Genomic DNA, 22,350 nt, shown 5'->3' with positions numbered 1-22,350 from the left:
CAGCATGAGCGGACGATGAGTGTGACGCCACGAAAGGGAGACACGAGTGTAGATCACCGCGTTATGGCTTTTTACTCACGGATCCTCCGCCTGTCTCACACATTGGCCATCTCTTGTTCTCTCCTCCTTTTTTAACATGAAATAAAAAAAATTAAAGCGTCATCAAATTTGCTTTGTAAAAAGGAAAACAACAACACAATGGGAGTCTCAAAAAACAGTTGCAAAATGCCATTTGGTTACAGTCTGGAACCCTGATTGGACAGCCCTAGTACACACACATCTTTCACTCCATACACACATTTCTCACTGACATGCTCACATACACTAACGGCCTCATACTCGGTGTGACGGGTGGTTTTATGTGGGTTTTGGCAGCCCACTGCTGTCCTCTCTTCTCGGTGCTGTGTACCGCCGCTGAATCTTTTAGTGGTATTGGAGTAATGTGCCGTGCCAGCCTACTTTTCACCCCCGGCTGCAGCCTTTCAGAAATGTTTTAAACACTTCTGCCTTTACACTTCGTATCAGCCACTTTCAAGCACACTATTTCTTGCCTTAAAGCTCTAAATCCTACATAGCTGAATATATTACAGTGAAATCTCAGACCACCCCAAATTTCACCTCATTTCTCTCGCGATTATCAACTTTCAACTAAACTTGCAGTGTGTAAGAAGACACACGCACGCACGCACACACACACACACACACACACACACACACACACACACACACACACACACACACACTCACACTCACTCCCCACAACAGTCCCCAACTGCCTCTCTGTTTCTCAGCTCTGTCAGCACAGTGCTGAGCGGCTGGCGGTCTGTGTTTACCTTATTAATTAGCCCAGTGATCCTGAAACACTCTCCCTCTGGTAAAATAGAATAACACTGAAAGGTTAGTCCGGGCCGGGGGAAAAGGGAAAGAAAATAAGGATAGAGGGCAGAAGCCAGGGAAAGACAGAGAGAGCGATAGATGGATAGATAGAGATAAAAAGAGAAAGTTGGATGTAGAGAGTTGGATGTTTTTTTTTTTTTTTTTTCACGCGTCATGAGTAGAAGTGATCCGAGAGTTGGAGAGGAAACCTGGCGCGGTGGGTTGTCATCCTGCTGAATGTAGAGCCTCTGTGATCACAGTCAACACTACATCTCTCTGTTGCTTACTAGGGCTACACAATATATTTGTTTGTTTGTTTATTAATCGTTGTTGCAATATCAACTGGCGCAATAACCACATTGCAAAAGGCCGCGACACGTGTGTGTAGTTGAAAATATGAGCAGAAAACTGCACTTTATAATGTAACTGTCAATCTTTTTTAGTTGTCTTTTTATATTCAATTCAATGTTCAGTGTGTTTATTAAAAGAATGTTGGTAATTCCTGTCATTTTGTTTTAAATTCAACAATCAATTTGTTGCAGAATACTGAAAGCAGCAGAAATGCAAAACTGAGTTCACTTTAATATGTTACTTTATCACAAGTTATATCGTGATTTCAATATTCAACGTCATCGCATATTTTCCTCAGATATATGCAACCCTATTGCTAACCGCCCACCAACCATCTCTGGTGTTTTATTTACCATTTTTGAATTTATTGCCAAGGTCTGATGGTGTTTTATGCTTTGTTTCTTTCTTTGTTTAATGGACCAAATGCATCAAGCCCAAGATAAGTCTCTTTTAGGAGTTGAATTCCATATCTGAATTCATCTTCTACAACAGCTCTGAAGAAGTCACCAGGGTTTTATGAGAACGGGATAAGTTGTTGCTATAGACATGAAGGATTCTTGATCTATTCATCTTTGTCGTTAAAAATTCTGGATGCTGCGCTGCATCTTTCCAATTGGCTGAAATGGATTCATATTGAAGCTCTGCGGACCAAAATTCAAAACAGACCTTCAGGAGACAAATAGATAATGCCTGAAAGCGCTTTTGTGAATCCATTCCAACTATTTCCCAGTAAACCCGTCTCCATTTTTGGGCCATATATTTGGGCCAGGTCTGCAGTTGAAGGCCCTACATGGAAAACCAAGAGACAGAGCACAGAGAAAAGAATTACATTAGCAAGACAGAGATCTCCCTTGGCTAGTTCAAAGAAGGGCAGGGAAATGTGGTTTTCATTAGGCATTGTTGCTTTAAACCAGGTCAGAGGTCATTGTCGTGTTTTTATAAACAAGAATTATTCAATATTTGAGAACATGAACAAGTCTCCTAGGATACAAAACCAGATTCTTATCAATAACGTTATCAAGTAACCTTTTCATACATATCACATATGTATCTGTAGAACAGCAATGTTGGTGTCTGTTTGCCCCTTTACATCTGGCTGTCATATTAATGTGTCCAGTGAACATTTTAAGGGATTTACAGCTTTCCTAACCCGTCCCCATGGAGGACAATTCTCACCAATAGCTTCAGTTCATTTGTGCCTCCCATCACTGCTAATTACAACATTCCCCAGATTTTAAGGGAAAAACATCCAACAACAACCTCTCAGGGCCCTCTGGCCAGATTAGCACTAATGTCCTAAATGCTAATGACCTGATTGGCTGCAGCCGAGGCCGACCTCAGAACTCACTTCCTGTTTCTCTGTGATAAAGTAAGGTCACTTCTTCTGTGGAGGGCATGTGAATCTGTAATGCATTGAGAAATGTACTTCAAATCTTTTTAGCTTTTAGTCAGGGCTATTATATAAATTTTATAAGAATATAGCTGACCATTTATCTGTACAAATGTCTTTTCTGGCCAAGTTTGTCAAATGTAATCCAGGGAGGGGCGATTCTGGGTGTTTTAATTAATGCCATCCAATTGAGGTAAAGACTCAATTCTACTTTCCACTATTGAAAATAACTACGTATATTGACTATCAAAGGACTGCTAGTACTATTCAGTTACATTTTATGCAGAATATGAGGAAAACATGTGGTTTGCGATAACGTTGTGGAATATGACAATTACAATATTACTTGCAATAAACCGATATTAAAGTGAACTCAGTTCTGCGTTTCTGCTGCTTTCAGTATTCTGCTAAACTGCAAGTGTGTGTGTGTGTGTGTGTGTGTGTGTGTGTGTGTGTGTGTGTGTGTGTGTGTGTGTGTGTGTGTGTGTGTGTGTGTGTGTGTGTGTGTGTGTGTGTGTGTGTGTGTGTGTGTGTGTGTGTGTGTGTGTGTGTGTGTGTGTGTGTTGCTCAAACCCCCCAGTATCAACAGGCCGCACTACAGGGATACAATCAGGGCTTGACATGACATTTGATGCCCACCAGCCACTGTGACTAGTGGTTTCCCAAAGCTACTAGTCACTAGGCATTTTCCCTACCTGTTATTTTGTGGAAACGTATTATATTTTATTTGAATAAAGTTTAATAGGGTGTGCTACAATTAACTTGAACCAGATTTACAACCCTTTAAAATGTAAATGAGCACTGTAAACCCCTAAATCAAGACGACATGAAATATAACAATGCAGTCATCAAATATTCAGCTCTGATCATGTGTGTAAAGAGATGAAAACATGCAACTGAATAAGACACAGACATAAATGATTAGCTTCTTATGCATAGGCTAGGCGGTGCAGGGGTGTAGAAGATTAGTTGAAAGTGTTTTGGAGAACGCTCGCGTGTCACTAAGCAGCTCGCACGCATCCTCGGTGAAGAGAAGCTGAGCACACACACCAAATGTCCTGCTGAATTGTGCTGCTGCGCGCTTTCTCTGTACTTCTTCTACAAACCATTACCTTACACAGTCTACGGAGGATGTTTTAAAGAATCGGAGCAGCTTGCTGGTCTGGCGTTGGCACACTAGGCTACTCCAGCCACCAGTGTTACAATATGAAGCCATGCCACCCGCCAAAGTGGCTAGTGAGAGTGACTGTTACTGGCAAAATCTACCCCCATCTGGCAGGTTGGCGGGTGCTAATGTCTAGCCCTGGATACAATACGTGAGAAAATAAAATCTCACTAATATGTGTGTCTTTGTGTGATCGAAAAGACTAGATAGAACAGGTTTCTGTGTGTAGTGCGGTTCAGTCTGACATCCCATTCATATTTGGTTTGGGTTCAGTCAGAAAATCAAGACGGGGGATTATAAAGAAAAGATGTCCGGTCTTGCTCAAAAGTCTCTGCAAATCTTTTTTTTTGTTTGATTTATTGGCTGTTGCTTTTGACTATAAAATGATTTATCTTCCTCTTTTTGTTTTTCAGCCCTCCAAGGCCCTTTCGATTCCCCAAAAGGTGAGACCTGCCAAAAAGTGTTTCTCTTGTGTTGAGGTTCTGGATTGGAATACTCTCTTCTCCTCCTCCCTTTTATTTGATTCCTCTATCCATCAGTGCTCCTGTGGAGCCGTCATTCCTCAGTAGTGAGTCATGGGTCTCTCTGTACCTGGCCTCTGTTAACGGGCAGCTTGGACCGTTCCACTGCAGTAAACTCTGCTGTCTCAAACCTAATCCAGGAAACTGTTTTTAATAGATGATCACAGCTTTTTCAGGGCTTTCAGAAAGGTTCAGGGAGCAAAATCCCAAGTCTTATGAGTTTTGCATAGGGATGGAGACTCTCAGTATACACACCAAAAAACACAGACTGCTACTAACACTATTTCCAATCTAGCAAATGCCTTACACAAAGCAAAGATGGAGATGGCTGTATCTTAACATTTTCCATTTCCTTCTTTTGTCCCATTTTTCCTTCAACTGTAAGAATTTTGGACAAGTTGATCCTTTTCTCACCCATTTGAACGACTCATCAGCCAAATGGTGATCGTGTGTTGTCTCGTGGGTTCTCCTCGCTAAGTAAAATCAAAGAAAAACATTTATCAATTCAATCAATTTTGGTAACCAATCCATTTCCCATATTTCTTTGTGTTTGGTTTCTCTTTCTATATACATAATTGGAGGCGTATACTATATGGAATTAAAGGGTCATTTCGGTTTGTTTTTCCCAACCTGTACCCTATTTTCCCATGCATTGGTGTCTAAGTTAAGTGAAATTGTCGCTGTATTGGGCAGCCGTCAACCAGGATGAAATGTAATCATTTAAGACAAAATTGAAAGTTGAAAGTTACACTTTGTTTGTGTCAATCTCAGAAACTTTGAGTAAACTGTCATCACTGTGTCCTCTAACTTTACGTCTCCTCCTTGTTTCCAGCTATGCCGAGCTGATAGCTGATTGGCCAGTGGTGGTGCTAGGGGTGTGCACAGTGCTCATCGTGGTGTGTGCCCTGGTGGGCATCCTGGTGCCTGAACTGCCGGATTTCTCAAACCCACTGCTGGTGAGGACAGACCCACGATGGTCTCCTGTTAACACAGCATTTCCAGATAACCAGACCAGACCTGAACACAGGGTTTTTCCTGTATTGAGGAATTTTTGGCACCCCCGTCCAAAGAGGTTTTGCCAGTACCAAAGGACAACCTGTGCCAAAATGATAAGAATTGAGAAAAATAATAGCACTTCAAATCCTTCAAATGAGTTTAATAGCAACTTACCAAACAAAAAGCAGAGCATAAACTTAAATAGGAGCACTAATCTCAGTTTCCTAACATCCAAATCTAAAAAATCCAAACTATACCCAACCCTATGTATGCTGACTAAAATGTTCAATTTGCATAGTTTATACCATCACCTTGTATCAGAACTGTGTAGACAGTAATTTGCTTCCATTGTCCATGCTTGTTTTGCTTATCACTGCTTTTCTTTCTTCCCAAAAGGGGTTTGAGCCACGGGGGACAGCCATTGGGCAGCGACTGGTCACATGGAGCAACATGGTGAAGAACACCGGTTACAAAGCCACATTGGCCAACTACCCCTTCAAATACGCGGATGAGCAGGCCAAAAAGTAACTACACACACATTTATTACACTATCCACACACTGTTCTTTTTAACCAAGAAGCTGTTTGATAGTTTAGGAAAGTACCAGAAAAGCTTCTGATACCTCTGATATGCAAGTCTTACGCACCCATTTGATGCCGCCCCCCCCCCCCCCCAAAAAAAAAACTTTATAAAAAAATAACAAAAAATATACTTTAGAGTAGTTTATTTATGTTCTACTCTGGTTATGACTGACATAGTACATAGCAGATAATAAAAAAAGTTGCACGGCATTCAGGTTTTATAAAGGGATTAAAAAATATGTACATATATACTGTGTATATATATATATATATATATATATATATATATATGTGTATATACAGTATATACACAAGCATATGCGCACTGATATCAGATGGGATTTTATTTTCACATTAAAAGGGCTACAAATCAACCGCACTAAAAACAAGACCAAAACAGTCTTGTAATAAATTCCTGCTAGAATGTAGCCTCACAATGCCAGACCGCTATTTTGTTTCTGTCACTGAGGGGAGAGCCAGGGTTGGAGGTTGGGCGGGGGGGTTGAAGGATACTGTTGACAGACATGCTGAAAAGTCTGAATCCCCTCTTGAAAGAAAAGGGGAACAAAGTAGAGATCTGTCCATCCACAGGGTGCTCTGTCAGTCGGATGCTGTCCACTAATCAAGAGACTATCTTTGTATTTTTCTGTCTCTGTGACTGTCTGTCCCTGTTTCTGTCTGTCTCTCTCTGGTGTCTGTCTCTGTGACTCTCTGTCTGCTGTCTGTTTCTGTTTCTGTATGTCTTTCTCTACTGTCTGTCTCTGTGACTGTCTCTCTGTCTGCTGTCGGTCTCTGGGACTGTCTCTCTGCTGTCTGTCTCTGTGTCTGCTGTCTGTCTCTGTGACTGTGCTCTCTTCAGGCCAAATGACTGCTCATATCGGATTAGTTGTTCCAGCTTCTATTAATGTTAGCAGAACCCGTGTTGATGCCAACATACTTTGGCTGTATTTGCCTTTGTTTAATCTAAAAATAGGCATCTCCAAACTAACTTTAAATGGTTGGTTTGTCTCACATTGACATCTAAATTGACATGACCATTTTCTGTGATGAATGACGTCATTGCCGTGAGGTCACACCCCTCTGACTCCGATTTTGTAACCTTTATCCATGTGGTTAAGAAACCCTGCAGCTCCATTCTGTTGATTAGAAAATGGATCCTTTGAGCTGCAGTCTGGATCGTCCTCTCTGTCTCCTGCTGTGTCTATGGCTAGCTTTGTCTTGCTTTCTGTCTCTCTCCACGCGTCTGTCTGCAGATGTAATTGTGTACTTATGTGTGTAGGAGAGGCCTCTGCTGTTGTCAGCAAGCGTCCCTGTCTCATCGCCTCCGTCTGTCAACCCCTCAGTCTGTCTCTGACAGCCACCTGAGTACTCGGCCTTCCTGTTTCTAGCAGAGGATGTGGCATTGAAAAAATAAATAAACCCCACATACACCCGGGAAGAACGCCTGTCTGAACCATAATCCTCATTTGCTCGCTGGCATGTAGGCGCTGCACTACTCAGAAAAACACAGCCGCAGCATCGCTCTTGCAACAGAACTCATAAACAGTAGGGCTGGGCTATATTGAGAAAATCAAATACCACCATATACTCGACCAAACGCATATTTTACAATGAGATTTCAAATAAATAATCAACAATAATGTGGATACAAAGAAGAAGTGGTTTAAGGCAAATATTAGAATTTGCCTTAATCCAGTCTTTTTTTGTAATTTACTTCTGTAAGTAGATATTGTTGTATTTCTTTCATTTTCTGTATTTGTCATGACATGTTTTAATACTGTATGATTAACTGTTGTCATGGAGCCCAGGAAGGCTAGCTGGTCGTCTAGGTGTCGGCTAACGGGGATCCTTATAATAAATACAAAATACAAATTTCATTACTATGCATCAGATCTGCTACCTTCACTTTGCACCACGCTGACTGTGCAGCATCGGGCACGTCTCTGTCCACCGTATATCATGCAAACAGGCGGTCTTCATTAGTTCCTGTCTGGGACTGAACAGATTAGCAATGGTACCGTTTCCCTCTCCAGAGGTACAGGATTTTCATCTGCAGCCCAAAGATGATGATGATGATGATGATGATGATGATGAATGATTTGTGCAATTCCCCCCCATCACCCCAAAACTAGCTTGCAAACAAATTGCTGTAGACCTCAGAGGACTAAATAAACCCAGTATAAGACTTAAGGTCTACTGCCAAATGCTTTAATGGTCAGCTCATCAAAGACTCATTGAGAAGCGCTATCAGACTCTTGGTAAACAGTCTGCTCAGGGATTTGAGTCTGCCCGTTAACTAAAGACTTTGGGGGGGAAAACAACATGACAATTAATTTCATGCTTTAAAAAAAAATAACCAAAGTTTCCACATTGGCTGATGGAGTTAAACATACATCTAAGTAATGTAGACGCTGCTAATTGTTTTGTAGTCACCAAGAGCCCAGGTGGCCCGAGGACCACTTCGATCGAGACAAACGGCAAGCAGAGTGGGACTTCAGTAAAGAGTTCTTCTGTGATGTGCCAGGTATGAATATGAATACAGAAAAGACAGTACAACACATTATAAATGATAAATATTGGTATGATGAGGAATGTGTAGATAATAGTATTTACTTAATTAATGGGGATTTATTTTGAGTGAACTTCATTTGAAGTCTTTTTTCAGCCTCAATATCTTTGTTAGCCTTTCTTTCTTCTCTGTCTTATGTATGTATTAATAAAGTTAATCTTTATATACTTTATAAATACATACACGTACATATTTACTAAGGGAAATTTGAAAACGTTTTGAGCAATTTACCTCAGTCAGAAGAAATCGTCATGTCACTGTTTAAATATTTGTAAAGGGTGACCAATAGCATTGATTTATGACAGAAAATTAGAAATGACGATCCTTTTAGATCCTTATTCCTTTGCAATAGTGTAAACACTCATTTATATTAATTCATATTTTATTCATTGATACTCTAACCCTTTATCTTAATTTGCAATCTTTTGTCTTAGATTCAGACTTTGCTTTTACTTGTGTATTTCTCTTTTTCTTTTAGTTATTTATTGAGCACAGTTGGCGGTGCCTGAGGCTGACGATGTTTGATTACTTCTGTTATGGTTGTGCACATGACAGATAAAGAACCTTTAAAAGTAAACCCCTTTTCATCGCAGGTGACAGTTACTCTAGACTTGTGTTTACATCAGCTGATGGGAAGAACCTGTGGAGTATTCAGGCCATCAAATCCATGTGCAATCTGGACAACACAAAGGTCTGTATAAAGAACAGCACAATCCCCAAGACTGGGATGATGAAATGGCAGCTGTTGACATTCATTTAGTCAGATGCTTTTTGGCTCTTGTGTTGTTGTTTTTTGGCTTGTGCTTTACTATACAGTCGTGCAATATTTATCTACTTAAGTATGGAGTTATATTCCTATCTTTATTCAAGAAGGCATTGTTTCAATTTGAGAGCCTTTCTCACTGATATTAAGTTCTGATTTTGTAATAGTTTCCCTCAAAACCTTGCTTCTGCACGCCTGCACATCTTCTGCTCTCAGATTTATCCTGCGCTCTCGGACTGTCTGCGTAACGACCCTATCTCAGTTTCTTGTGTTCCAACAGTTATATTACAGTTTAGGTTTTACTACTGGCTCTAACATGAAATCAAACAAATCCCAGGAACATGGTTAACCAAACGAAGAAAAAATACCAAGTGGGGTCATCACATATACACATACTGTCTTTCATATGTCGTTCAATCTAGCTAAACAATAAAGAAAATCTATTTGTTTATGGACATCAAGCTAGCCTATATGCTAGCGCCATATGCTAGGTGCTTAAGTTCTGTTACTCACCCTCGTAGTTGTGGACGCAACTTCATACGTCCCACTTCAAAGCTTCTGCAGTTTCCTGGGCATGGATACAAAATAATTCAGAGGCAGGGATCTGTAGACTTAACACATTTTCATGTTTTCCAGAATGAAAAGAAAAGGAATCAGGAATCTTATTATCCGTCTCTGTTCCCAGGTACGCTCCCATCGGGACTACTGGAGTCTCTGTCAGCGCACCAATGATGCCTCCTGTTGCCCCAGCTGGACTCTCGGGAACTACATCGCCGTCCTCACCAATCGCTCGTCCTGTCAGAAGATAACGGAGCGCGACGTGTCGCACACGCTGAAGATTCTGCGCTCGTGCGCCAAGTACTACCACAACGGCACGCTGGCGCACGACTGCTGGGACATGGCTCTGCGGAGGAAAGACCAGCTCAAGTGTGCCGGCGTGCCACGGAAGTGCACCAAGTACAATGCCGTCTACCAAATCCTTCACTTCCTGGTGGACAAAGACTTCCTGAGTCCCAAGAGCCTGGAGTTTCCTCCGCCCGTGCTCAGATCCAGCATGCTCTTCTCCCCCACGGAGAAAGGAGGGTCCATGATGAACATCTACATCGACAACTTTGAGAACTGGAACTCGTCGGACGGTATCACCACAGTGTCAGGGATCGAGTTTGGTATCAAACACAACCTCTTTCAGGATTACCTCCTCACGGACACCGTCTATCCCGCCATCGCCATAGTGATCGTCCTGCTGGTCATGTGCGTGTACACGCGCTCCGTTTTCATCACCCTGATGACGATCATAGCCATCATCAGCTCACTGATCGTGTCCTACTTCCTGTACCGGATGGTCTTCAACTTTGAGTTCTTCCCTTTCATGAACCTCACGGCTCTCATCATCCTGGTGGGCATCGGCGCCGACGATGCCTTCGTGCTCTGCGACGTGTGGAACTACACCAAGTTTGACAAGCCGCACGCCGAGCTGTCTGAGACGGTCGGCGTGACGCTGCAACACGCCGCCCTCTCCATGTTCGTCACCAGCTTTACCACGGCCGCCGCGTTTTACGCCAACTACGTCAGCAACATCACCGCCATCCGCTGCTTCGGTGTCTACGCCGGCACCGCGATATTGGTGAACTACATTCTCATGGTGACGTGGCTTCCAGCTGTGGTGGTGTTGCACGAACGTTACCTGCCTAACATGTTCCCCTGCGCCAAGCCCGCGCACCCGGAACAGGGTTTGTGCACCCAGACGTTCTGGGCAGGACTTTGTCAAAAGGCAGACAAATGCCTGTTCGCCGTCTCCGAGGCGTCGCGTATCTTCTTCGAGAAGGTGCTGCCCTGTGTCGTCATCAAGCTGCGCTACCTCTGGCTCTTCTGGTTCCTGGCCATCACGGTGGGCGGGGCCTACGTGGTCTGTGTCAATCCCAAGATGAAGCTGCCGTCTCTGGAGCTAGCCGAGTTCCAGGTGTTCCGGTCCTCACACCCGTTCGAGCGCTACGACGCCGAGTACAAGAAGCTGTTCATGTTCGAGCGGGTTCACCACGGCGAGGAGCTCCACATGCCCATCACCATCATCTGGGGTGTGACACCCGTGGATAACGGCGACCCCCTGAACCCCATAAACAAGGGCAAGCTGACGCTAGATAGCAGCTTCAACATCGCCAGCCCGGCGTCCCAGCTGTGGATCCTGAGCTTCTGCCAGAAGCTGAGGAACCAGAGCTTCGTCTTTCAGTCCGAGGAGCAGGACTTCACCAGCTGCTTCATCGAGACATTTAAACAGGTCAGCACTGCATGTGTGCTATACTACAGTGGTTTCCCTTGCTTTGTGGAAGACTTAGGTATTTGTCAATAGTCAGCTTGTGTCACTTTGTGGTAGCTTCACATTGCTGTAGACCATTATTATAACCATACCTTTGTTCAAAACATAGAGCAGATAGTAAATAACACTCAAAAAGCTTAAAGACAAATCTTTCTAAAGACTTCCAACTACAGTCATCATATCTGAGAAAAGTCAAGTTACAATCATTAGGCTTAGGTAGTGCTGCATTCATTGAAAGTAATGAACTGATTATTTATTTGACTTGTGAAGAGCGTTGCATGGAACCATCCATGTCAAATTTGACCCAAGGACAACAGGAGGGTTAAGTGTCACTGGACATAACTTCAACCTGCCACTTATTTACTTATTTTTGCCAGTGGATGGAGAACCAGGACTGTGAGGAGGCGTCCGTCTACCCTTGCTGCAGTCAGTCCACCTTCCCCTACAAGCAGGAAGTGTTTGAGCTGTGCATCAAGAGAGCCATCATGGAGCTGGACCGGAGCACCAACTACCATCTGGACAGCAAGACGCCCGGCCCGCGCTTCGACATCAATGACACCATCAGAGCCATAGTGTTAGAGTTCAAGAGCACCTACCTCTTCACCCTGGCCTACGACAAGATGTTCCAGTTCTACCGGGAGGTCTGTACTAACCAATATTTGCCACTATTAATTCTAGATATAATTTAGAGTGGATGTATGTCATTGTATTGTATTCTCCAATTTGTTTGTGTCATATTCAAGACATTCTGGCATGGCTTTTTTTCAACCTATTTCCCTATGTGTTTGTGTCTAAGTGACTAATGAGAACAAGACTGTCCCTCCCTGATGTGAGTCGAGTGCAGATGTTAGTTCCACATGCTCAGATCAGAAACGGTTTACGTCATAACGTGTCATACTGAAATATGTGAAATCCATTAGATTGAAACTTTATTAAAAACATTTTCTTTTAAACAGGATAAGTTTTGTTTCTGCTCTGATTCTCTGGACGTTAACGGTTGCGGTTGTGTTGCAGGTGGATGCCTGGATTGAGGAAGAGTTGCGGTACGCGCCGGCTGGCCTCAGCCACGGCTGGTTCATCAGCAACCTGGAGTTCTACGACCTGCAGGACAGCCTGTCGGACGGCACTCTGGTCGCCATGGCGCTGTCGGTGGCCGTGGCCTTCAGCGTTATGCTGCTGACCACCTGGAACGTCATCATCAGCCTGTACGCCATCCTGTCCATCGCCGGCACCATCTTCGTGACAGTGGGCTCCCTGGTGCTGCTGGGCTGGGAGCTGAACGTCCTGGAGTCGGTCACCATCTCCGTGGCCGTGGGGCTCTCGGTGGACTTCGCCGTCCACTACGGCGTGGCCTACCGGCTCGCCCCCGAGCCCGACCGGGAGGGGAAGGTGATTTTCTCCCTCAGCCGCATGGGCTCTGCCATTGCCATGGCAGCACTGACCACCTTTGTTGCCGGGGCCATGATGATGCCCTCCACCGTATTAGCCTACACCCAGCTGGGCACCTTCATGATGCTCATCATGTGCATCAGCTGGGCCTTCGCCACCTTCTTCTTCCAGTGCATGTGTCGCTGCCTGGGGCCGCAGGGCACCTGTGGCCAGATCCCCTTGCCCAAAAAGCTGCAGTGTCAGGTGTTCTCCGAGGTCACGGCCAAGAGCCCCCCCGCTCAGGGGAAAGGCTCTGGCCTTGGGAAGTACCAGCTGGACGGGCGGGGCGGGGAGGTGGAGCACTACGAGCTGGAGCCCTTGGCCTCCAGTCACAAAAGTGACGATAAAGCCGGAGAGGAGCTTTACAACGGAATCCCTCCCCAGCAGCACAGTGGCCCATACACGCACATCCGTTACCTGAGCAAAGCTGACACTGGCCCCCCCGGCCCCGAGAACGGCCTCGGAGCCACACTGAGCTCAGCAGCCCGGTGCCAGTACTCTCAAAACACTAACTGCACATGCGGGGACCCTCCTCCTCCTCAGCATTATGCCCCCCATCCCTGTGCTCAGCCTGCCCAGGACTCCCCGTCCTGCCCTCCCACCCCGCAGCTCTTCCCACTCTCAGGAAACTCCCCAAGTAAAAAAAACGCAGCCCTGTTACCTACGAACCTGGACCCAGTCTACACACACATGGAGTGCCGAATGCACTACGTCCACTGTCCCCCGACACATTTACACCACTGCTCCCCGGGGAGAATAGCGCCCCCCAGGCAAGGTCCTGTCCACAGCTGCCATCTCAGGAACTATTGTGTCCACAGCGGTTCAGCCAGAGAGCCCAGATCCACAGCTCCTGGCTCGGAGCCTGTGGGAAATGAGGATGACCACAGACACGAAACGAGGCCCTCAGGCCCCGACAGTAGCCAGAATATCAGCCCCCCAGCCCCGACACAAGCTCAGACTCAATGCCCCTCCCCCTCCCTGGGCTCACCACACCCAACCAGTTCTGAAAGACAGCAGAGAAGGGACAGTGGCCATTGTTGTGGGGATAACCATGTATCCACCACAGCCCCAGGTACAACAACACACATGGATGCTTGTTGTAAAATCCCTGGCAACCCGGAGCAGCTCAGAAGCCTTCCCGTCACACGGGAGGAAAGTGTCAAAAAGTGCAAGCGCAACTCCAAAAGACAGCGGGCGTCCTCTGCCTCTCCAAAGAAACTCTATTGTTTTAACAGGGCGTCGAAAGTGAAGTGCAATTCAGCTTCAGAGTTTAACGTGCCAAAAACTGAAACCAGCGTGCCTCCGATTTCAATACACACAAATCCCTCTTCTGAAAGCTTATGCTGACAATAGATTGATATTTTTAAATAAAAATTCAATCCGGAACAAGAAGCAAATGTCCAAAAACAAGGAATGACACCTACAATGTCTCTGCGCAGTCAAACAGGGTTTGTGATGCGTTTGCTGACCTAAGTGCCTTAATGTGTTTCATGAAACAGCACAGACCCACTCAATATAATCTGTTTACATCTTTCTTTTTGTACTCACCAGGTCTTCACGTGCCACATTATGTGTTACAGTGAAACACACTATTGGTATGGCTATACCATTGTGGGAAATTGATGGCTGTCCCGGTTCCGATTTATTTGAAATAGAAACTTGATTGAAACAAGTTTTCGGTGTTGACTATCAGAATCAAGAGCAGGATCGGAGATTCTCTCAGTATTTTTTCTCTTCACACCCCTGTCTATTTGTGCACATCCGGAGAAAAACTACAACACACAGCGTAGCTTATCGGCTGGTAGCATGCCACTTAAGACACGGTTAACGTTAGCTCACCGGAAGCTCGCCACTGCCGGAGTCGGAAATAACAAAGAAACTACAAACAGGAAAATCCTAGTGCTTCCTAACAAAAGTAAAGCATGTAAACTCCAATGGCACTCCATGGTGTATTCAGGTGCACCTTGGTAAATTATTTGTGCATTCAGTTGCACTTCGTAAACTCTGAGAAACTCAAACTGTTGCTGCAATGTAGCCTTCTGTTATCTAGTGGCTCTTGGTGTGGCATTGCCGTCTTGGTTGAAATTAAAATGTTAAAGTCGTAAATCGAATCGTGACCTTCAAATTGAATGGAATTGTGGATTTGAAGAATCGTGACACCCCTACTCCAGATCTTCACGTGCTAGATTTTACAGTAAAACAGTAAAACAGTAAAACACACACTATATCATTATAGGAAATAAATAATCTTTTCACAAAGGCTCCTCCATCAAATTTAGTACAGTGTTAAATAAACTCATACAGCAGCCATTTGCACCAACAGTAGTAGATAGTATATATTGTGATATTGTGTGTAATTATTATTATCATATATAATCATATCAACCATAACACAAATGTGCCACATTTTACAGTCAAGTTGATAAAAAAGTCATCGCCTGACACTTTTTGTATGTGTGGGAGCTAGTGTTAAATTCTGTGTTCTCTTGTGTTCAAGTCGCCACACGCCTCAGATAAAAGATGTACTGTATGATTAAAATGTCTTTTTTTATCACTTTTGTCCTGGTGTCTCCTATTGTCTGCTCTCCCTCCCTCACGCACACTTAGACCATAATATGAGACGAGGCTGCGTTTCAAAGAAGAGGGTATATCTTTAATCATAACAGCGTACACCTGTTTCATTGTCTCATAACTGCTGGCGCCTTCAGTGCTATCTGTTACATCTGGCCTGAGGTCCCTGGCTGGGCCGGCGGTCTGGTCTTTATGCTCATGGAGACGTGATTTACACCAGAATAACACTCCGCTTTTATTACTGCTTGTGGTACAGATCTCATTTTTTTCAAAGTCCATCTACAGCATTTCTACTCATGAACTGTTTGGAAGTGGTTTTGTGAATAGCATAAAAACCCTAAAACTGAATCATAAAATCATTTTCTGGATTGGTTAAATAAAACAAATCATTGTGTTGTGCTGCATTACATCAACTGAAAGGAGTGCTCAAACCTTATAGGCCTGCTGAGGCCGACTGCTTTAATTACAGGGAGACAACGCACTGAGCAAGCCAGCTCCCATCAGCTCTGGGTTTGACTGAGTTTCTCTTGGAATGTTTCCAGGTCAACACTGGACCAAAACCTGCTGCCGTTTCAGCCGCTTTGTCTTTGAAATGGCCCGTTTATGACCGTGGTTTGGATACAGCCTTCTCCAAAGGATAAAGGAGCACAGAGGTTTTTCACGTTCAGCGTTACAGGAGTTCCAATCCAAATGTTTCCTCCTAACCTCGGACTAAATGACTGTTTGGATGAGGAAGGAGTCTTGTAGATTTGATGAACCCAACGAGAATGATCTCTCAACTCTACAGTTCCCCTCATCTATACGGAGCTTTATAGCATCTTTCAGCTTGTTTCTGTTTTTCGGGCCAGCAACTTTGACGCTTTGTTTTGCTCTCATCACTGTCCTCGACATGTCGGGTCACAGCGAGCTGTTTTCAGCTCAATAGCTTTGATAACTGCTCTGTACGCTACGTACCCAGGACCAAACAAGTTAGCATTTAGCTGGGGAAGACGCAGCATTTAGCACAATCTGGTAGGGACAAAAAAGCTAAAGGAAAACCATAGTGAATGTCTGACTTTCATTATTCACTTTTCATTAGGCGGCCACTATAGCGACAACGTTTCATTTTACGTTCCACTTTGTTTGCGTTGACATTCAAAACTCTGGCTGATTTATGAGGACTAGTGTCGCTCAGCGTAAATTCTTTCAGGAAAACCTGACTGTTAATAAGTCAAATCAAATCATCTGTTATCCAAATAACTCTACATTTTTATCATGCTGTGTATAACTTTTGCACATCTGCAACTAGTCTCCTGATTGAAATGTCTCTCAGTGTAAATCCTTTCAGGAAGACCTGACTCTTAACGCTCCACCTGACTCCAATCAGCTGTTGGAGGCGTTCACCTTCCTGCTAAACCAATCAGAATCGTACACAAATGGGCCAAGGTTATTTTGCAGCAGCACCGTGGCTCCGCCCGGCGCTTAGCCCCGCCCACGACAATTAGGATTTGTTTAAAGAAATGCCAATAAATCAAAGCATGTGGTCAACGGTCAGATACTGCAGGTTAGGTTCATTTGGCGGCGGTCCAGTATGACGTCTTTAAATGTAGAGCTTGACTTCAGATCCAGTATTAGGGACATAAAAACCCTGTATTATTTTTCCATTGTGGTTGCAGAGGGGCTCTCCTGTGGAAATCTGATTAACTCTTCACGTTGCGTTGGTTTTTAACGTGAAACCCTTTCCACCACAGCCTTGGCTCGGAAAAAGAGAAGCAGCTGGGACGCCTGGGGACACAAAAGGACGGTGCTGTAGTGAGAACCCCGGCAGGCTGGTGGTGGTGTCAGAGGAGGAAAGTACTGCTATGCTTTGGTGGTTCTTCCTCTAATACCCCCCCCCCCCCCCCCCCCCCCCCCCCCCCCCCCCCCCCCCCCCCCCCCCCCCCCCCCCCCCCCCCGCCCCCCCCACCCCCCCCCCCCCCACCCCTCCCCCCCCCCCCCCCCCCCCCCCCCCCCCCCCCCCCCCCCCCCCCCCCTTAACCCCAGAACAAACTTCCACAAACAAACAAGCACTATGAAACATATTACATAAGTTAAACCACCCACACTGGGCTCGCTTGATGCTGAAGTAAAGATCTAATTTTGGCTCATAGAGATCAGTTTGTGTTCCCCTCAGCCTCAGATCCCCCCCCAGGGCTGCCTTTATTCTCCTCCTCCTCGTAATCACCGTGGTGAAGATGAGTCCACTTCCCCTTGAGTATCCCTCCTCTTGGTAGCGTGAGCATCCCTGTAATGATATTTGCTTAAGCAGAGGTCAAATATTAGCTCTGGCCATGTGGCAGGGTTTATTACCTTTCCCTGCGAGGGAGACGCTCAGAAGCATGAGTCTCTGTTCGAAGACTAGTCTGCAGGCCTGAAATAACCGGGGCAGGCCGCAGAGCTGGAGCGCTGCTTTACAAGGCTTCCACTTTTCAAATGACATTTTGGCGGCGCTGGCAGACCGGCCCCGATTCCTAGAAGATCTTTTCTTTTGTCTCGTTCGTTCGGTAGAAGAGCAGATGCTCTTTAATGGCCCCTCCTTCCTCATCGGCACTCTCGGTGTCTCTGCACCGCCATTGCTGCCGGGGAATGACTTTACCGGGACTTGAGCGGCACTACCGATGCATAGTATAATTGTTTTATACAGTCTATGGTTGTGACATCACAACCGTACGGACGTCCTGACAGGCCCCCAGGAAGAGCGCCAAACTTTGAGCCAATGTGAAAAAGCAGCTTGGACTTGATGCCATGGGCCCCAAAAGACTGGTCCCCATATACTTTTATGTGAAAAGGACGTCTGTAAATCAGTGGATACATATTTTGCAGAGTCACAACTCCTGCAAAATGACTTTCACTATCTGCATTTGACCCATTCGGTCTGATAACATGTGGAAAGTCTAGAAAAGCTTCACGATTAAATCATCTAATTCCCAGTGGAGGTGCAGTGCTCGGGAAGTAGCAGGCTGGATCTGAGCGGCTGCTCAATGGGCCCCTTAGAAAATCAGGGGAAGATAATGAGCTCTTCTGAAGAATCCAGCACCTCCTTGGCTGCTAGCAACTGTGTGGAGGTAGGGTGGTGGGGGGGGGGGGAAATGCGTGATCACAGTTTAGTTGTCATTACTTACAATTCCTCATGGGGAAGACAGAAACTACTCCCTGTAGCTTTAAAGACACCGTTTCTGAATACGGACTGGGTGCTTCTCCATGAACTGGGCGGTTTGTATTTCTATAGCACCTTGACCTGCTTTATAATCAAAAAAACACATGGAAATGTTGGTACTATATACTTAAAATTCATAGGCTCTTTATGTCTTTATACATTTACTTTGAAAATATAAACAACGGCATAATAAAAGCAGCCCGGACAGATGTTAATGTTGGACAGTGTTCAGGTTAATGGACTGTCCACAGTGAATAAGCAGCCGGTGCCCCAGACAGGCCGTAACGTTGGGAACAGCTGGCCCATAAAGGCTGGGAGGAAGCAGGGCCGGGGCCAGGAGGAAGCAGGGCCGGGGCCAGGAGGAAGCAGGGCCGGGGCCAGGAGGAAGCAGGGCCGGGGCCAGGAGGAAGCGCTCCTCTGCCCAGTAGCTTCCTGTTTCAGACACACAGCTCCGATAAAAGGAAACCTGCTGACCCCAGATTGACTCTCATCTTCCAGTCCAGCCAACCCCAGTGCTTAGAGAGACGCTGCCATTTGCAGTTGCTGTGATAATAATAAAATAGTGTTATTAAAATGAGCCCTTGTCTAATGTGAAACTCTGTGCAATTGTAAACAGTCACCATCTAGCGGGAGAATGAAAATCTATTTGGTTTATGGTTTATTGTAATGTGTTGTTAACAAATGCTTTCCAATCGTTATCACATTTTAAATTGAATTTGGATTACACTTAATCAATCTGACCCATTTTGCTTAGTTAATGTTACATTACATATATTATTAATTATTATTATTAATTCCATTGACATGACATTAACAAATCCCATAATCATTTTGTTATACTGTACATGGCACTGGGTCATGGAGGGCTTTAAAGGCTGGCGATAACAAAAGATGACAACAGAAACAAAAAAATATATATGAAAGGAATTAGATTTTAATTTATGCCACATTTCATCAAAGTACATAATAATAAAAAGAAAAACTGGACAGGACATGTTTTGCATCTGGTTCTGTGGAACTCAAAAACAAAGAGCTTTTTTCAGTAGTCTTTGCCTTTTCTTCCTCTGATTTGAACTTTTTCTTTGGAAAACCTCTTCCTCCTCCTGCTAAGGACCCGGAGTACAAGCTTAGTAGTAACACGTCAGCGGGTGGATTATGGATTATGTATCAACAGCTGATCTTAGTTATGTCCAGTCCCAGTTCACATAGCAACGGCCCCGATGTTCTCTAGCTGGATGCCGTCCTCACTCTGACGTTGGACGTCGGGCTGTGCCGGCTCCCGTCTGTCCTCGGCCAACACTTTCATCTTTGTGTCTTTGAGCATCTGCGAGACGAGCCGCTCATAAAACCAGTCCAGGTCCTGAGGGTCCTCCGGCCAGACTAGGTACTGTCTCCTCTGGACGACAGCCCGGACTGCGTTGTACTTCATCAGCTGGTAGTGAGCCACCTTGAGTTGGATTGTGTAAGAATGGAGATAAAGGTCAGCTGTGAAAGTCAAGGACTTCATCTATTGTCTATTTAAAATCTCTTTTTTCAGTACAAACCAAATTGCACAGAATGTAAAGCCATGCCCGTTTCCATGACATCTATAAATACACACACATGTTGCACTAGACCCATTCTGCCTCTTTTTCTTATGCAAAACAGCTATTTTGTATACATTTATTCCTGTATTTATTGTTTATTTCATATTAATGTTGAATATGTTTGTTTATATATTCAATTCAATTTTATTTATAGTATCAATTCATAACAAGAGTTATCTCAAGACACTTTACAGATAGAGCAGGTCTAGACCACACTCCAGAATTGACAAGGACCCAACAGGTCTAGTAGTTTCCTCCAGAGCAACAGGGCAACATGCATCTTTCACCAAGGCAAATTCCACATAAGTGTAACTTATTGTGGTATTAAACTTCAGATGATAATTTATATTTGGATGAAGCCTGACATCTACTGGTGAAAAGGAGGTACTATACTGCCCTCTATCCTTTATCCTTGGCGCTGCTTGTTCTCTACACCAGGGATCCCCCCCCCCATGCCCCAGGGCTACGTGAACCCCAGGGGAGACTTCTGCAGTTTCCACAAGGGACTTGGAAAGTTTGTAGAGTAGCTTAACTAATTTGAAAAAGAATAGAAATTATGATTTGGTTGAAAATACATCCACATATTGACATAAAGTCAGCTGTAACCCCCGAACATGACTTGTTTCAGTTATTTAAGGTTATATAATGTGTGAAAGCTAGTTAGCAAGCGAGTACAGCTTGTTTTCTAAAAGTCAGGAATAAATGGTAGAAATAACTCGTTCAAATTGATGACTACACACGTCAAAAGATTAGCTAAAGTAATGGAGAAATGGTTAAAATAGCTAAATGTTGAAATTCTTAGCTAAAGGTAATAGCATAAAGTAAAGTTATGGATAAACAGTTGAAACATTCAGCTTCCCTCGTAGTAGTAGTAGTAGTAGTAGTAGTAGTAGTAGTAGTAGTAGTAGTAGCAGCAGCAGTCTAGAAGTAGTTGATTGTAGTAGTAGGATTGCTGACCAAACCAACCGTAATATTGACAGTTCAAAATAATATCCACTTTTCCATAAGGAATAGTGTTAAACATTGATTGATGAAGGGGTACGCAGGTTCATCTGACGGGGCCTTAACCTGGTTAAGTGGAGAGTAGGTCTGGTACCTACTTTAACGAGCAGTTATCAGGTTTAACCAACATAATTGGGTTTGGGGTATGATTAGTCTTTAAAACAGCTCTTGAATATTTTTGTATTAACAGTGAATCACATGACTACTTGCATGGTAAAGTTGTCTGCAGTCTCCTTCCGCCCCATGGCACTTTAAACCGTCTTCCTACCCCCGTTTTACAGGCCTCAAACGTGCTGTCTGGGTCCACCCTCCCTGCAGCAGACCTAAGACCCGCTGAGCACCACACTAGTGAACATAGCATTTAGCAGCTAAAGAGACAGATTTTCCCTCAGGAATTATTATTTATTAATATTGGACTTAAATTTGTCAAAAAATGCTAATATTTCTTTGTAAGTCATTGATGTGTGAATAGGCAGCTGCTGGCTAACAGCTGGTTTCCTCGGCCCCAGTGGTCAAAAACTCACTTATTGCAGGTTTGTAGTAAAGATATCCACAGATAGAAATCCTTAATTTCTATATATGACTTTTTCCAACCCCCAGAGAATGGATATAAAGAAAGTAGCTCAGCAGCCTTATACACACCTTCCCCACCACCAACATGATCAGCACGTGGGTCAGCTCCTCCAGGGTCCGGCCCTGGGCCAGCGTGAACGCCTCCAAGCACCAGCCGTCTACAAAGACCACAACCCAGTTAGTTTCTTCAAACTTTAGAATTGTTTCATTTGGCAATTCATTTTATGATTCAGAGAAGTGTGAAAAGAAAGATGAGAGAGAAAACAGCCGTCCTATGGCCCTGGTGCAAACTGGCTCGCTAGTTTTTACAAACTCAGGACGGCAGAAAGCGGCTGGTTTAAAGGAGCAGTTCGATGTTTTGGAACATGTGTATAGTCACTTTATCGCTGACAAATGACAAGAACAATACCACTCTCATCTCTGTTCATCAAATATGAAGCTACAGCTAACAGACGGTTAGCTTAGCATAAAGGCTGGAAACAGGTGGAA

At 44.4% G+C, this 22,350-nt stretch overlaps 2 protein-coding genes across 2 annotated transcripts in view; one reads left to right on the top strand and one right to left on the bottom strand.

The window, feature by feature from the left end:
- disp1 (dispatched homolog 1 (Drosophila)) overlaps positions 1-15,504 on the top strand; it is a gene marked incomplete at its 5' end in the record, with an annotated part of 28,762 nt that extends 13,258 nt beyond the window's left edge. Inside the window, 8 exon segments of the mRNA XM_032542928.1 lie at positions 4,196-4,225; positions 5,136-5,259; positions 5,696-5,823; positions 8,310-8,404; positions 9,043-9,140; positions 9,898-11,487; positions 11,904-12,167; positions 12,541-15,504. Of these exon segments, the coding sequence (XP_032398819.1) occupies positions 4,196-4,225; positions 5,136-5,259; positions 5,696-5,823; positions 8,310-8,404; positions 9,043-9,140; positions 9,898-11,487; positions 11,904-12,167; positions 12,541-14,301 (4,090 nt within the window). The 3' untranslated portion in view covers positions 14,302-15,504.
- A 3,978-nt stretch (positions 15,505-19,482) lies between these two features.
- Positions 19,483-22,350, bottom strand: part of tlr5b (toll-like receptor 5b) — a 10,081-nt gene continuing 7,213 nt past the window's right edge. Inside the window, exons 4-5 of the mRNA XM_032543511.1 lie at positions 21,931-22,019; positions 19,483-20,147 (exon numbers count right to left, since the gene is read on the bottom strand). Of these exons, the coding sequence (XP_032399402.1) occupies positions 19,902-20,147; positions 21,931-22,019 (335 nt within the window). The 3' untranslated portion in view covers positions 19,483-19,901. The remainder of the gene's footprint in view (positions 20,148-21,930; positions 22,020-22,350) is intronic.

Source organism: Etheostoma spectabile, chromosome 18 (genome assembly GCF_008692095.1).
Source record: "Etheostoma spectabile isolate EspeVRDwgs_2016 chromosome 18, UIUC_Espe_1.0, whole genome shotgun sequence".
Taxonomy (NCBI): Eukaryota; Metazoa; Chordata; class Actinopteri; order Perciformes; family Percidae; genus Etheostoma; species Etheostoma spectabile.
This window is presented reverse-complemented; position numbering and strand designations above follow the sequence as displayed.